At 46.1% G+C, this 17366-nt stretch overlaps 1 protein-coding gene across 1 annotated transcript in view; it reads left to right on the forward strand.

Moving 5' to 3' along the window:
• The first annotated feature begins 4038 nt into the window (after positions 1–4038).
• Positions 4039–17366, forward strand: part of ILDR2 (immunoglobulin like domain containing receptor 2) — a 57410-nt gene continuing 44082 nt past the window's right edge. The window contains exons 1-3 of the mRNA XM_040451650.1: positions 4039–4063; positions 12193–12525; positions 13427–13546. Of these exons, the coding sequence (XP_040307584.1) occupies positions 12195–12525; positions 13427–13546 (451 nt within the window). The 5' untranslated portion in view covers positions 4039–4063; positions 12193–12194. The remainder of the gene's footprint in view (positions 4064–12192; positions 12526–13426; positions 13547–17366) is intronic.

A 17366-nucleotide genomic window follows, 5' to 3' on the forward strand; every position in this document is an offset into this window, starting at 1 on the left:
GCGGGCGACGGGTTTTCCTGGAGGCTTGTGCGCCTCCCTGTGATGAAGATTGCTCGCTCTATTCGCATTTCTTTTGGTTGCCTTCTGGCTTTACTCCATCCATTCATTCATTCATTCATTCATTCCTTCATTCATTCCTTCAGCCATCCTCCAGGCACGGTTTCCTGTGCTTTGTAAGGGTTCCAATAGGTGCTGAGGATGAAGAGAGAAAAGACACAGTCCTTGTCCTCAAAGAGTAGTCAGTCTGGTCGGCGACTCAAGCGAGCTTTCCAGTGACTTTGATGTTGAAGCAGAAGGTCCCCTGATGAGAACCGTGGCCACACGGGTGGCGCGAGGGGAGCGTGGCAGAGGCACACCCAAGCCGCACCTGAAGTGGATCCGACGGCGGAGGCCTGGAATGAACTCCCAGAAGAGGTGGTGGCCGCGGCGAGACACGTGTTCCCGCATGTCGGTCAGCTGCGGACTTCCGGCCACGTGCGGGCGCCGTGCCGGGGTTACGAAAATGAATGAGACACAGCCCTGCCTTCCAGCACCCGCCGGCGGGTGGCCGGACACGGTTATGGAGTAGCCTGTGCCAAAGCAGTAATGGAGCTCTGCACCCAGTGCTGTGGGGGTGCTTCCAGGCGGCTGGAGCCTGGAGGGGGCCGGAGGCATCCAGGAGCGGTTGTTACCTGGTGTGGTTGGCGTTCAGGCAGATACCTGGTGCCTTTTTTAGGAGAGGCTTGGATACGGAGAGTTAAGGCGGGGATTAGCCCTGGAGAAGGAAGGAAGAGTGGCTTCCGGAGACTGCTGACCCCTCCGCTTCCATGATCTCCTTTCCTGTCCTGCACTCCTTTCGGTTTCTCTCCCTCCTCTGTTCTCCTTTCTCCTGGGGAAGAGACCTTGCTCTTACCAGAGCATCTTCTTTCAAACTCCTTATCACAGCTCTCCCCACTCCCCCCCACCCCCCCCCCCCCCCCCCCGCCAGATGCTGTCCTCTGGACCAGAACAGGGCGGCTTGTTTGGGTATCACGCTCTTTAGATTTTACACTCACGTGACTCTGTGGGGTGGCTGGTTTTTGCAGACTTGGAATTGTTAGTACTTGTAGTCTTAGTGCAAGTACTTGGTGCTCAGTACAGTGTTCGTAGTTTTGGTACCAGGACTCGGTTGGTGGATGGAACCTTGACCTGGAAGTTAAGGATTGGGTTCCAGTGCTGCCTGCTCCACAGATTGACTATGTAAACCGTGGGATCTGGGTCTCATAACCTGGTGAATGAGATGACTTCTGAGGTCACTTTCAGCTCTAAGATCCTATGATGTAGAATCTTTTCTCCATGTAACTTTGATGAGTTGGAAGTCACAACTGAAGAGTGACAGGTCCAGTCTTCCTTTTGTAATTCACCCAGGGAAGAGCCACCAGCGAGCTCCAGTTTCTTCAGCCTTTCCCTGATCACGAATGATTGGAATGAAAGACACCAGCCTGGGGAGGGAGAGCTCTTGCTAGGATTTTCAGAGAAACGGATGAGGTAGCACCCAGTGCTTGGTGGATAGGAGAGGGTCCACTCTGAACTCTTAAATGTGGTCAGATGGGGAACTGGCAAAGCAAGCCAAGCACTGTGGACCAGGTGGGATGAATCCTCCTAGAGCCAATATGGCCCTAGAATGTCCCTTCTAGTCTCAACTTTCTGTTCCAGGACCCACTCACCTCCTCGCTTCTTTTGACATTTTAGCTTTTATGTCTCCTTTTCTCCAATCAAGAATATAGAAGTATAATGTGACGGTTCTTGTTTGTTTACATGCTATCATGCTCTTCGGTATGTTAAATGGCTTTCGTATACATTATGCCTTTTGATCATTCTAAGTAAGAATGGCTGATATTACCTGCCTCTACTTAAGAAGACAAAGACTCAGAATAAGTGACTTGTCCAAGTCCGTGGTATCTTATTGATCCAAAAAATAAGAAACAGTGACACTGACTTGATACAACTTGGTTGTTTCAAGTGCCTGAATCCAAGTGAAACATTCTTTTCTGCTTACAGTGGGTCGGAGCAGAGCTCTTGATTTAAGCGAACATACGTGGGGTCTATTACGGGGCACTGGGTAGTGAGGCTCAGAGTTCATGGAACTCAAGGAAATATGGCAGGGACTAGTGATAAAGAAAGCATTTAGCTTTTCCACTTCAATTCTAAGATCTAAAGTAAGTGAGAAGTGCTCCAGTGAGGCCCAGAGAGCAGAGGATGTGACCCAGGGACAGCAGATAACTGCTGGTAGATCAGAGCCCATCCGGGACTAGGGGCTGGGGCTCCGCACCCGGGAACCGCACAGGATGTAGCTGGGGCGTGTGTACAGTTGAAATTTTGGTCTTCCAGGTAGTTTTTGGCTCTCTGAAAGTGAAAGAAGGCATTTTGGGTGACTAGTGTTCTTTATGGGCCAAGAAACAGAGAAGAAGTCAGAAGAACATGCTGCTTCCTGTTCCCCTGCAGTGTCTGCAGTCCTGCGGAAAGTGGTGCCCCGCATCAGGAGTAGAACCCTCATTCAGCTGGGATCCTGCATCGTCACTCCTCCATGCCCTCGGCTCATCAGGAGGCAGACCCAGAGGCAGTGCAGGGAGAGGGATTAGATTCAAACTGACCTGGATTTGAATACCAGCTTAATATTTTACCTTATTTTCTTTGGCTTGAAAGTGGGAAATTAACTTCCGTTATAGGGCTGTTGTGATGATTAAAATGGAATTGCGTAAAACTCCCAGCACAATGCGTGGTACACAGTAGGTCCTCAATTGCTAATTATGAACCCCAAATAGGCCTATCAGCCAGCATGTTGATACAGCAGGGAGCAACCTCCAAATCTCAGTAGCTCGTACGAGCAGACATTTGCCCCTGCTCATAATACACGGGAGCTGAAGTCAGCTACGAGTTGGCTAGAATTGGTGGACTTGGCTCAGTTTCGAATGTCTTCTTGTTCCAAGACCCGGGATGAAGAAGCAGCCACTAGCTGGGCCTACCGTTGTCATGGTGGAGGGCTCAAGAGGGTAGGGGGAGGGCCTGGAGTGGCCATAGCCAAAGCATGCATCTGCCCTTTAAGTTTCTGCTTGGACGTGTCTCATGGCCTTACGTGTCTTACGTACTCACATTCCATTGGCCAATGCAAGTCCTTGGAAAAGCCCATGGTTTTTGAAGTGGTACCCTGCCTACAGGGAACAATGCAAGAGTCCAGAGGGAAAACGAATTGGGAATAATCAATAAGACGATCTATTAACTGGGTTAAATCATTCCGCAAATGTGTCGAGTACCTACTATGTAGCAGAGTCTTTAAAAGGTTGCAGGAGAGAGTTTGTCATTTCATGGCAGGGACCACTGAATAGGAAGTTCTTAGGCAATGCGATGTCATCCTCTCGGGTACTGTGACTGCAGTGAGAGCAAGAGGAGACTCCTAGAAGAAGTGATAGCCGAGCAAGTTTGGAGGGATAAGGAAGAATTACTAGGGGAAAAGCGGGATGGGAGAAGAACTTGCAGAGGGAACAGCCATGTGCAAAAAAGACAAGAAGCAGCGAGGACCTGATTTCTGAAAATTACAAACATTCCAGTGTGGTCTGGGAATTTGGTGCCGCAGGAGGGATGAAGGAGAGCGGCCCCCTCTGAAATGGGGCCAGTTGTCCCTTCTACTCCTGAAGTGGCCGGAAGGAGTAGAGTCACAGAGTGGGTTAGTCACAGAGTCGCAGAGTGGGTTAGTCACAGAGTGACCAGACACGGAGGAGTGGCGGTGGCGTGGTTGGATGTGCAGGGTGAAGGGGCAGGAGTGTCAAAGATGGCCTTCAGGTTTGTGGCTTGGCATCGCTGGGGATGCCATTTGTGGGCCTGACCTGATACAGGAGGAGAAACATGTCAGGGAGGGAGATAAAGTTTCGCTGTTTTGCATTTCATTAAAGTAGAGTCTAAGCTGCCCTAACAAAGAGACTCTCTAATAACTCACACAGAATAATTCCTTTCTCTCCCCTGTAATAATCCAGGCCCAGTGGGGGTGAATTTGGCCACTTGGAGCAAGGAAAGCGGAGGGCCAGGCAGGCAGCTTGCCTTTAGAAAGGTAACCCAGAAGTTGCACGTATCACTTCTCCTCGTCTACCTGCATCCCGAACATACGGCCACATTAGCTACAGAGAAGCCAGGGAACATAGTATTTGGCTGGCTTGGCTGGCTAGATTAAGCCCTGAGAAATTCCATTACTGACGGAGGGGGCCCCTTAGTGCCTCCCTCTATGGAGTGACAAGGTGGAGGTGCTTGTGTAACATCCACATGGAGAATGAGGTTGTGTCTTTGGGTCTGGAGCTCAGGTGAGAGTCTAGACATGGAAATACGGATAACGAGGTGGTATAGGTTGTTCAGAACTTTCTTATAGGAGTTTTCTCTGTCCAAATGGCCGGCCCATCTCAGAAATCTGACCCACCCAAATGAACCAGGACACTTTCCAAAGTACCTCTGCCTTGCAGGCTAGGGACTGACCTCTTTTCGTGAAGCTTTGGTCCTGTTGGAACAGCAGGTAGGCCAGCTAGACATTACCCAGGAGCTCATTTCACATCTCTGGAAGACAAGGCAAATCAGACAGAAAAGGGATATGCTTCTGGCTCTCATCTGCACAGTGGCAGCCGAGAATGGGAAAGCATGGCTCAGTTGGACACAGGGAACGTATGCTTAATGAATGGCAAGTTCTGTGTGCACAAGTACAGCGTTATTGGCAGCAGATAATAAGCAGGCCATGAGCAAAGCCTACCTGAGCCAGGGCAGCACTGGCATTCACCGTAACCCCGTGGAAGACGGGGAGCTATTGCTGCCTTTGAGGACTACCAGGGAGAAAGTATACAAGAATGCTGTCACATTTTTAAAGTATCCAAATGGCACATCTGGTCACCCTAACACTGAAGTGGATCAAGCAATCAGGTGTCATGAGAGCAAACAAGAGAAACTGATCCTGGCCAATTGAGGCAGGAAAGGAGTTAGAAGGAAGCTGATTAACTTGCAGAACCCATGGGAAAGCTGCATAATTGGGCTTAGATATTAGGCAAATACCAAGGGAATGTCCGCTATTCTTTGTAAAGCCTTTTTATTTTATTTTTTAACCCAAGTACATCAGGAAGATGATGGATTGTTCCTATTTTTTTTAGGGGAAAAAAAAGACCAAAGCTGACTTGTCTTTTCCTTTAAACCTTGAGCCTGCAGGGCAGCATTTCTCCAAATACTTTGCTCCCATCCTGACAATGCCACTGAGGGATGGACAAGCTTTATTTCCTCTTCTGGACTATGGACCAAACCTAGAGGAGATGCGTGGATACTTCGTACTCATCTCCTACACTTAGGAAACCCGCCCGTGGCAGGCAGTATCTTAAGAAATTGGGACAATATGTTGAAAGCGTGCAGGCAAAAGATAAATTTCTTAAATAAGATCTAACGCGAAGGCAGGAGAAGGAAGATTTGTACTGTCATACGGAATGAAGCAAAACCTCAGGAGTCTGACGGCCAAGGTATGCTGGGGAACGGGTGATTCTGAGGTCAGAATCCCACTTCTGGAACTTCAAGGACGGATGAGCTTTATACGAAATTTCTAAAGATGAAAATCCCTACAATGATGATTGTCCATGACCTTCAGCAGCAATCTTTGTTTCTCTAAAAGGGGACTGTGCTTCTTGAGCTGCCTCCCAAAGATGCTGGCAGGAATAGCTTACCAACTAACTAGTGGGGAAAAGGAACTTGCCTTGGAAAAAAACGAAATGGCTAAAATAAGAACAGCTTTGCTTTAGATACTGCTTTTGTTATTCTCGCAAGAACACGGTTTGTCACGTATGGAATCCTTTCCTTTCCATGAGAATTGGGGCAGGACCTTGTTTGGCCGCATGAAGGGAGGCATGGTCTTTACTTGGAGCTGATCTTCCCTGGCCTAGTGACTAGCTGAGGTGGGGGCTGCTCTCTGAGCTGCCGCGCATCACTCTACTTTTAGGCAGCTTTTCTAAGTTATTGGCCAGAATCCATTCTCTGTGCTGGGGGTAAGTCACTCCTTCATTTATTCTGTCATCCACTGATTCATTCCGCGTTGTGTGAGCTTTAGCCATATTCTGTGGCTTTGCTACATACTGGGGATACAGGGTCAACCAAATCCTGGTTCCTGCCCCCAGGGACCCTAGAGTTAGAAATGAACTTTGTATTGAATTTCTCAAGATCAGGGACTGGTCTTTCAAATCAATTTTCCCAGAACTTAACAGAGTGTTTTAAAACAGACTTTTGATTGAATTTGAGTTTGATAGGCAAGGGGAGTTTCTCTGTTGATCAGGGGCGCAGTGACAACTACCAGCATGGTCTGGTGGTCTAAGAATGAAGATTCCCGCCTCTGCAAATGTAGAAAAACACGTAATCTCCAGTGCCCACCTTTGATCCTCAGTGTGCTGTCTATTTGCTGCTCTCGGTCAGGAATCCTAAATTTTACTGATGCCTTCTATAAAGGATGATTCCTTACCTTACTTCGCTTCTTTTGCTATCTTTTGCTATCTTCCCTAACCTTTTCTCTCCAGTGTTCTGAAATACTTGCTTTCACTTGTAGGCTGAAACACAGATTCTTTCCTTACCTCTATAAATCTCTTTATCAGACACAGAAACAGCAGTCCCTTATGGTGTCGCCAGTGCCTGGACTCGGAGGCCCATCTTTCCCATTGTGCCAACGTATGCATGACCCAATGCTTCCCTCTCTCTGGCTCGCAGGGACTCCCTCAGTTACATGCTCTGGTGTTTCCCCAGCGAAAGGAATGACATATTTATAGCTAGAGAATGGAAAATGTTTTAATATGTCTGGAGTGCGCTTGGGGCCAAATCACACTGAAGACCTCATATGCCGTGTCTAGGCATTCGGGTCTTATCCCGGAAGGAAAGGGGAATCAATGGAAATCTTGAAGCAGGGAGCAGATATGATTGGATATGTCTTTAAAAAAACAACTCTAGATTAAAAAAAAAAAATGTGGAGAGTGTATTTGGCCAGAAGTAGGGAGACCACGTAGGAGGCAATTATAAAACTGAGGAGGTAATGAGACCTATGTGAAGTGACGCTCAAGAGCTTTGGAGCCCGTCAGCCTGGGTTCATATCTGACTGTTACTTGCCAACTCTGAGATGTTAGGGAAGATACATACATTCTCTGAGAAACAGGTTCATCGTGTATAAAATGAACATAATAACAACTGTAGAATTTTTTGAGAGAATTCATTAAGATACTACATGAATAATGCATAACACAATTTCTGACACACAGTAAGCATTTCATAATTATTATTTAGTAGGAGGAATAGAAACCTAATTTAAGGGGGTGATGGCCGCAATAGAGAAGGGTCAAATTTGAGAGCTGTTTAGATTTAGTGACCAACCAAATGTATTCGAGGACGGAGAGGAAGTCATCAAAGCTATGATTTCTATCCGAGGTGATAGGATGAGGGTATACTGGCAGAGGAGCTAGAGAGAGAGGAAGGACTGCTCTAGAAGCAAGGAGTGGGAAAAGAGATGATGAATGGGGTTAGACATGTTGAATTTGAAGTATCTGTTAAAACATGCAGATGAGGCTTCAGAGAGCTGAGGGTCTGAGACTTAAATGATAGTTGGAACCGTGGGAGGGAATACGATTTCTCAGATCAAATGCACGGATGAACACCACGAAGAGGCTGACCATTTTTAATTTATTTACCTGGCATGCAAAGATATTCTTATTAGCCTGTATAGACTCCAGCGTAAGAAGTACTAGGTTTTTGGCATCTGACAAGGAGTGAAATAGAAAAAACTCTGTGGGAGGCAGGACCAAAGCTCAGGACGCTAACCTTACCCCAGGGCAGATCTCTTGGAAATGAGAACCAGAGGGAGGGTATTGCCAGGCCGTATCTCAGTGCCCATGGGGAACTATCAATCTTAGTTTTCGCCCCAGTTACATACTCTCTCTGAGGGGCCTGATCTGGTGGTAGGAATGGAGATCCCATATGAGAGGTATTTTTCCAGGTTGGGTGGTCAGCCACACGGTTTCAGATTTGGTTCAGTCATGTGTCGGGGGGAGAGGAAACAGCACTCAATCCTCTGGAGAAGGGGCTACTATCGTGGCCCAGGTAAACAGACTGGAGCCTAGAGTAAGGTCTCAGTCCCAGTTGGGCAAATGGATTGCAAATCAGGGGGAGACCGTCTAAGATAAACACAGGTTGAGAAGGAGATGGTACGTAGTGGGTGTAAGGAATCCAGGCCCTCACCCAGAATTCAGGGTTAGGGCCAGAAGAGCGATTCCAGACCCCACTAGAGTGGGTTGGGGTTCCTAAAGGCAGGCTCAAGACCCGGGTGGCATTCATCCTACGGTTTGAAGTTCATAGAGCTAAAGCAGGGATTGGCATTTCCATCTTTCTTCACTCTTAAGGTCCTTAAAGATCCGATAAACTGGGATTTACTTGAGATTTTTCATCCTGTCTTCTCCAGTTGTCCAGATGTATCCTTAGCTGAGAGTTCCAGGGTTCCTATTATACCTGCACAGGAGCACACAGGGTTACCCTCCATTTCTGATCTCCAGGAGGTGCCTGTGTGACTGTGCAGTGATGAGTAAACCCAGGCACTGTCGCTGTTCAACTCCTAATTACCTATTCTAGCGTTCCTGTGCAGTTTCTGCGCTCTGCCCTCTACGCACTTAGCGTCTCCCGTCTTGGTATCTGTGCTCACCCAGCTCTAGGTTCATAGCTTCCCAGAAGTCAATAGACTGTGCTTGACAGGAGCACCAGCTACATTTATTGAGTGTTTGCCATATACCATGCTGTCCTAAGTACTCGGGTTCAAATTTCACTTAGCCTTCAGTCAATTCCGTAAGGTAGTTATAATTATCCTGGTTTTACCAGTGAGGAAACTAAAAGTGGTGAGTTGGGAAATTTGCTGTAGGTCATGCAGCCAGGAAGGGGTAGAGCTTGGACTCTAATTTAGGACTGGATCCCAGAATCCATGGCTCTCGCTCTTATGCTGTAAAATGGTAGATGTTTCTCAGAATGTATTCCTGATTCTTTGGAGCATGGATTTATATTGTATGTCCTGGAATGAACGGAGAACCAACGAGACTACATTAATAATTAAGGGAGTCCAATAGCTTGGTCAAATGGCTAATCTCGTTAATAGAGAACAGAGCTGTAAAGGAGGTTATTCTTAGTAATCACCTAACTCTCTCACAAACAAACAAACAAAAACACAAAACCCTGACCAAACAAACAAACAAAAAAATGTACAATACTTTTATTTAGCAACGCTTTTATACAACACTTTGTCTGCCTTCTTTGCTGGTTTTATTTATCCTAGAAAGGCTAGGAAATGTGATTTCCCAGGTATATATAGCCTGAAGTGATAGCAGAGAAGAAAGGCGGTGTGGTCAAGTACAAAGTGTTGTACTGGGAACAATGCCTGTGATTGGTTATTCAGCCTCAACCACTGCTAACCGAAGTCCCTTCACCTCTCTGTCCCATTTTTGGAGAACTGGAAAATTGGAGTGTGAATAGGGATTTGGAGAAGAATTACAAGGTTAAAAATTAACGCAATGGAATTTAAGGAGAAATTGTAAAGAAATTTCTTTTCCCACTCCAGCTCTGTGAGTTAGAGAGCAGTGGAATTAGCCATATCAACATTTGGCGTGGTGGAAGGAAGCAGTGGAGCCTAGAAACTGAGATTCTTCGGTGAGCTTCCAGATTGGAATTATTTGCCCCTGGATGGGGCTGATGTACATAGTCTGGTTATCATCAAGCCTGTTGGTGGTGGACGTTCATGGAGATTCAGGAGCCTCAGTGTGGGAGGTGAGAGAAAAAGCAGGAAAGGTGAGGGAGGATTAGCGTTTGAGATCTACCACTGCAGGACATGGTCACAGTCCTCTGCGGTAGGGTCTCCTCCGGACAGGTGCCCAATGACGTAATGCTTGTTAACAACCCTGTGAGTAAGCATTATGAGGCTCATTTTGTAAGTGAGGGCTGCTTAAGAGGCTTCCTTAAGGCCTCATTGCTAGTGGATGGCCAGGTGGGATTCGAAGTACTATCTATTTGATTCCACTGCTATTCTATACCGTGCTATCTATGACACATGTAACCGTTTTCTCTGCAAAGTCTTAGAAATTCCTGTAGTGATAGTCATTCATGTGTGCGCGCGCGTTCCTTCATTTATTCTATAGCACTTGGTAGGTTCAAAACACTACGATTTGGTGAATCTCAAACACTCTGTTGTACTCACTTCCTCATGTTCACAGAATGCGGAAAATGTTTTCTCCCCAGAAGAACTTAGAACCTGGTTTTTCATAATGAGAGGTGCTGGTCTGGAACTCCGAAGACAGGAGCACAAGTGTGGTATTTTGCCTTTGTTGAGGGTGATTCCATAGGAGACACTCGTAGGTAAATAAGTGTATGTTGGAACCGTGAGAGTGAGTGTGCTTTCAAGATGTCATTTTGAACACTGGCAGGAATAAAGGACAGAAGGCGCCCCGCGGAAACTGTTCCTTCCTCGCGTGCCTCAAGTCCACTGTAATTCTAGGGTCTCAAGCTCCCGGCAGCTGACTTGGCAGACTCCTTCCTGGATTTAATTCAGAGCGTCTTTATCATGTCTTTCTGTTCATATTCCTTTCTCTGCCTCTCATCATTATTCTGTTTCTGCTTCTAGGTTAGATCAAGGTAGAAACTCCTGATTCTCTCACTGAACTGAGAAAGTTAAGTTGTCTTTGCTTGGAATTTCTAGATCTCACCATTAAGTTAATAGAGACCTTTTGCCTCTCAAATACTCCCCTGGTCTTCCATTCACTGAAATCTCCCTCTCTTTCTTGGACAAAGCCTCGGGCTGCTTAAACTTCTCGTTTGCTTTCTAGAGTTCTTTCTCCCTTTTCTAAAAAATTTATTTTGAGCGACAGAGAAAGAGAGGGAGACAGCATGCACAGCAGGGCAGATAGAGGGGGAGAGAGGGAATCCCAAGTAGGCTCTGTGCTGTCAGCATGGAGCCTGACGTGGGGCTCAAACCCACAAACTGTGAGATCCTGACCTGAGCTGAAATCAAGAGTTGCACGCTCAATCGACTGAGCCACCCAGGTACCCTTCTCTCTCTCCCCCCCCTTTTTTTTTTGATGAACCTTCAAAGCTTTTGAACTTAGTCTACTGCTTTTGATCTGAAAATCTTCATTTCTCTTAAAGCTTTCATTTCCCTTCATCTCTGTCCCCTTTGCTAGCTTATCATCTGGAAGGGAAGTCACTTCCTCCTGAAGTTATACTTCCCAGCTTCATTGTTTTTATTTATCAAATATTAGTTGAGCACCTGTGGGCTTCACAAGCCAGGACAGTAAGATGAGACACATTCCTTATCTGACAAATCTGATGGGGGTGACAGGCATGAAAAGAAATTCTTGCAGAGTAATTATAAGAAGTGTCTAGAAAAGGATGCTGGGATTCTGATGGCACAAAGGAGGAAGTGATGAATGGACTGAGGGTCAGAGAAGACTTACAGAAAGCCTTTGACCTGGGCTTTGAAGGGTGGAAAACAGCTTCCCAAAGAAAGAAGTGAGGAGAAAGCATTCCAGAAACTAGGAGCTTCATGTGCAAAGACCCAGAGGTGTGAGATAGCATGTCCCACCTGGGGAAACTGTTAACTTGTTTGGTTGTTCCTGGAAGCTGGTACTCAAATAAAGGTGCCACTACAAGTGAGGCTGAGGAGGTAAGAAGAACTAGATGATGAAGGACCTTACATCTTTTCCAGGTGCTTTGGGTTCTATCCTGAAGGCCAGGGAGGTTGAATGAAGGGTTCTAAGAAGGAGAGCCACAGCAGCCAGATTTAGAAAGACTGCTTGAATTATATAACAAGGAGAATGGATGACATGTGGGCAGTGGCCGGCGGGGAGATGAGACGAGATTATTGTAATATTATAAGCAAGAAATCAAAAGCACCAACAAAAGCAATGGTAGTGAGGTCAAAGAGGAGGGAAGAAATATTAGAGATGTTAAGAGATCAAATGGACATGGCTTAGTGACCGACTCGATATTGGGAGTGAGGGCAGGTTTCTGGACAATGCAGCCAGATGGGATGATGCCGTTAACTGTGATGGGGAAAGCGAGGAGGGACAGATCAGGGAGGTGAGGTGGAAAGGCGCGACTGTGTGATGGGAGGTAAGGTCCAGGGTGTGGATACCACTTGGACATATTCATTGTGTTTTGCAGCCATGGCTGACGGCCTTCAAGTCACAGTGCCTGACAAGAAGAAGGTGGCCATGCTCTTCCAGCCCACCGTGCTCCGCTGCCACTTCTCCACGTCTTCCCATCAGCCTGCCGTCGTGCAGTGGAAGTTCAAGTCCTACTGCCAGGATCGCATGGGGGAATCCCTGGGCATGTCCTCTCCCCGGGCCCAGTCTCTCAGCAAAAGAAACCTGGAGTGGGACCCCTACTTGGATTGTTTAGACAGCAGGAGGACTGTTCGAGTGGTAGCTTCCAAACAGGGCTCGACCGTCACCCTGGGAGACTTCTACAGGGGCAGAGAGATCACGATTGTGCATGGTAATGATGCCTCCTCTTGGAATCCAGGAATGGAGGGGAGATTAGTTCCACCCTCCCCCCACACAAGGGGATGCCAGCGTCTCAGCCTTGCAACCCCTCAAGATTTTGATTTTATGGGAGATGGGAGCAATCAAGAAGCTTAGCAAATTACTTAATGGGACAGTGAGTGTAGAAAGTGTAAAGGGTGTAATATCTAGGACAGACACAGAGATGAGCTTTGGAAATAGTCTTTCCCGGTCCCGACCTCTAGTCTGAGGAGCTTGTTATCAGAACTGAATTGAAACAGATTCTAGTGAAAGAATATTCTCAAAACCTTACACCTTGACATTAGCGTTTACGGCCCATTCCCAAACTCAGAAAACCCACTTCCCTAGGAAGTTGCTCTGCTGGGAGAAGGGATGAATGCATCAAGTTACAGAGCCGGGTAGATGCCATGGCCCAAACCCCAGGTGGTTCTGCATCAATTCTACCCTTCCTTCTGCTCCCTAAAGCTTTGGACAAGAAAAGGGCCTAAGAGTCTGACGTGACCTGTGAATTTTGAAGAACTCCTGTGACGCCAGCTCATTTCTGGGAGTCCAGGGTGACTCTGGAATGTATCTGGCTTTCAGGGGCCTCTGCAGATCTGGTTGGTTGCAAGCAGTCATCTATTCCCAAAACTGAACTGGCCCTAGACCAGTTTCTGGGGACACACTAAGTGTCTCACCTTCGGGATGCTATCGTTTGCTGTTTTTAGGTTTTTGTTTGTTTGTTTGAAATAAAGCGAACAGCTCGTCAGCTGCCATCTAAGTGGAGAAGTAGACCTGTAAACAATCCAGAAGGGCCCTTCTCTCACCCTCTAGTGTTCAGTGTTTTCCTTTCAGGGGGCAGTTTTAGGACTGGGCACTTCTTTTTGTGATCACAGATGCTGATCTTCAAATTGGAAAACTCATGTGGGGAGACAGCGGACTCTATTACTGTATTATCACTACCCCTGATGACCTGGAGGGCAAAAACGAGGACTCGGCCGAATTGCTGGTGTTGGGTAAGTGAAAAGCATCAGCAGCACCTGTGTCTTCGACCGCCTCACTTCTCCCTCCATATCCCAGCAGGTGCACACGCGGGCTTTATCGTTTGTGCGCAAACTGGTTTCCGTACATGTTCTCTGCGAGCAGTAGGCGTTACTGTATCTTGTTTCTTGGAGGCTGTGCCCCCTCCCTTTTTTTAGCATTGTCCTGGGTGTTTCTTCTGCTTTCTTAGAGTTGTTTTTCCCTCCTTTCCACTTGTGTACCTTTAACCCTGATTTCTCTTTGCTCTTAAGCTTTACTTACCTTTTTATACGCTAAGTGTTGAAGAAAATGCCAGAGGCTTTTGAAGCAGAATAGAGACAATTGAGAGAGAAGAATTTGTTGGTGGGTCAGGATCTCCTGAGACATGGGGAATCGTTTCCCGTTCAGTTACAGACACTTAGGACAATCATGAGGAGGGGTGGCTGTAAACTAGAGAGTTTAACAATAAAATGTTCCAGGTGAAAAGAACCGTCTGAGAGTCTGCTAGTGTTTATTGGAAGGCAAATGTCTTGAAACCTAAAAGTGTCTGAGTCATTCTCAAAGCAAATATATCTGATCCTCATTAATATTAATTTGTTCATAAATGAAAACTCACTATTCTTGGCGACTTTTCTAGTGGATTGGAGGAGTGTTAGTGGGAGATGACCTCCTTGTGATGAAACTGAAAATTGAGCACATATTTCAATGTTCTATAAGTGTTGGTTGAACAAGAAAATTAGAGTCAAATATACAGAAATTGAGAAAAGAAAATGCATTGATTGTAGGAGAAAAATTCAAGCAGTTTTTAAAAGAAATGACATTTTTTGTAGTTTCAGAGAACCCAGGTGATAATGATTTTTAGGAATGTTTAAGGGTGCTTTCTTTTAAAGGCAAGTGAGGTTGAAGGTTAATTTTTACCCTGTGTGGGAAGCTCAGTGCCTAGGGAGAAAGTCGAGTTTGCTATTTAGGGTTTTTAGTTTTACTCTATTATGACCGCTTGCCTTTGGCAAATCAACTGTTTTGCGGCCTTACTTTTACGGTTTATCAAATGGATAATTTATTAATAATTCACCCTCTAATTAATGATAACCCCTATTAAAGGGTTGACTTAATTCAAATACATATTCCTTGGGTCTAATATATAAAGCGTAGCTGCTGCGGTTTGTAAAAGAATGGAATCCAGATACACAAAAGGAAGTAAGGTAAAAAGGCTTAGATTCACACTGTAAAAGAATGCGGGGAAATCAAATTTGGGATCTGCTGTGACTCTGTAAATCAGAGGGGAATAGAAAGATAAATTTCTGCCCAATCACACAACTCTAATGGCCAAGTTTGAAGGAACAAGTGGCTCATTGAACCTGCAATTAGCTAATTGTGGACACAGTTATTTGGCTAGTGCAGCCATTTGCAGAGAAGTAATTGCCTGTGCAGGAAATGAGGCCAGGTAAAAACCACTTTAACTAATTTGTTCCCAGTTCTGCAAACGTGGGGAAACAAATAGAGTGAGAAAGCCTTGTCATCTGAGGATGTGCGGCAAGTATAGGAAGGGCATTTCCCTGGATCGAAACACACGGTCGCTAGGGGGACGATGCGGTCTGTTCGGAGGACAGAAAGAGGCGGGTGAGAGAAAGGCTCAGCTGAAAATGGTCACCAATGATGAGAGAAAAGATGAAGAACAGAAATCCGTGTCCCTCCAAAAAGAACAGTAAAAGAAAACTGGGGAGCCTGAAGGTGAACTCATCACAGTAGAGGGAGCTTATCTGTGAGATGAGCAGATACATGCTGGGGTTCTCGCAGGGGAGAAACGTACCCTTATGCTGTGCTCCACATTAATTAGAAATGCTCAGAGTGTGATATATTTGCCATGTAAACTTTTTTTTTAACGTTTATTTGTTTTTGAGACAGAGAGAGACAGAGCATGTGTGGGGGAGGGGCAGAGAGAGAGGGAGACACAGAATCTGAAGCAGGCTCCGGGCTCTGAGCTGGCAGCACAGAGCCCGACGCGGGGCTCGAACTCACGGACCGTGAGATCATGACCTGAGCCGAAGTCGGTCGTTTAACCGACTGAACCACCCAGGTGCCCCTAATTTGCCGTGTATAAACTTTTTAGGGCAATACTAGTTGTGATGTTTATTGAAAGAAGTTATTTGGAAATCTGTGAGAACTTTCTGGCCACAGAAACTACTGGATTTACTTTCCAGATGCAAAATTCGGAGTCGTCTTTATCTTGACACCCTATAGAGAATGAGTCAAAATATTGTCGCGGTTTCTAAAATTCTAATTATTTGGTTGTTACATCCTGTGGGCCTGATTGTTAGGTATTCCTTTTATGTGAGCCCAGGAGAGCAACCTGATGTCTGAGGTCAATCTCAAGGAGTCATGAAATCCTCAGGGATAATATAACTGGGTCCACAGATTGCTAATTACAACCTCCATGAGCCACTGGTTCAGTCATTGAATTTTAATGAGGGATGGTTGGTTGGGAGGAGCTGAGAGGGTTTGATCTAATGAAGGCGGACTTGGGAAAGGGATTATGGGAAGCATGTCCACATATCAGAAGTGAAATTGTACAGAAGAGGGACTGGAAGCTTTGCATGGCTGGGTAGAACTGGAACCAGGAGTAGAGGTTACCAGCGGCGGGAATCCGTCTCAGTATGAAGAAATAGCTCGTAGCCATTGGAGACATTACAGATGGAATAAGTATTCTGAGGAACAGTGATTTCTTTGTCCCAAGAGGGTGAAAAATTTCTTACGAGTTGTTATAAATGAGACATTTATGTATAGGAAATGGTGTGTAGGTAACTTTTGAGCTTCATTTCAGTTTTAAAATTTTGGACTGAAAAGTAGATAGACATGAGGGATGTGACTACCTTGACAAATGAGCAGATGGCCTCCCAGGACTTCAGTCCTCGTGACAGAGATAGAAGGGGTACAGGTTGGTTACAAGACTGTACAGGGTGATGCTCATTCACAAGGAAGCCACAGAGAATAGACTGTGGTCTTTTGCAGTAGGTCAGGGTCAAAAGGACCAATCCCATGAGAATGAGGAGAGACTATTGATGGTGCCTGGAAAGAGTTGAAAGTAGCTTTCCTTGGAGATGGTCACAAAGTGGGGAGCAGAAAGCTGGTTGGAATTTCAGATGACCAATCAGTAAGGAGAGATGAGTTAAAGGGGTCAATTAGAGGCAAAGTTGAGTTTATTTTTCTCACCATACTCACAAAGGTGAAGGTGGGAAAGTTGACCGAGCACAGTTGTGAAGCGGCTTCTATGTCAGACTAAGGAGTTTGGACTTCATCCTGAAGACTTTGGGGATCCGGTAAAGAAATACTAAGAAGAATGAAGTGAGATTTTAGGGTCAAAACTATAATTAGCAGCAGTGTAGACAATGCAAAAGGAATGCTAGAACAGAAGGATGGGCCCTGGGAGTGCTGCAGCAGTGGGGATGAAAGCATAGGAGATTCTGAACCAGAGCAGTGAATTGAGAACAACACAGAAGCATTTCTGAGGTGGAAGGTGACGGATCTTGGTGACTAATGTATAAAAGGAGAGAGGAGAGAGGGAGGAGTCAAAAGGATACCATGATTTCTAGCTAGCTGGGTAGGCAGGTGTTCCATCAACTAAGAGAGGACGCAGGTTGGAAACCAGGTTGGGGAGGCAGGAGAATGACTTTGGTTCTCGACAAGTTGAACAAGAGGCCTATGGGAACCAAGGTACGGATGTCTTGCTGACTAGAAACGTAGGTCTGGAACTCAGTGGAGAAGCCAGGATCCGAGAAGACAGATTTGAGAATCCTGAGTCATAATCAGAACCATGAA

Source organism: Herpailurus yagouaroundi, unplaced genomic scaffold (genome assembly GCF_014898765.1).
Source record: "Herpailurus yagouaroundi ecotype Mexico unplaced genomic scaffold, PumYag 205, whole genome shotgun sequence".
Classification (NCBI taxonomy): Eukaryota; Metazoa; Chordata; class Mammalia; order Carnivora; family Felidae; genus Herpailurus; species Herpailurus yagouaroundi.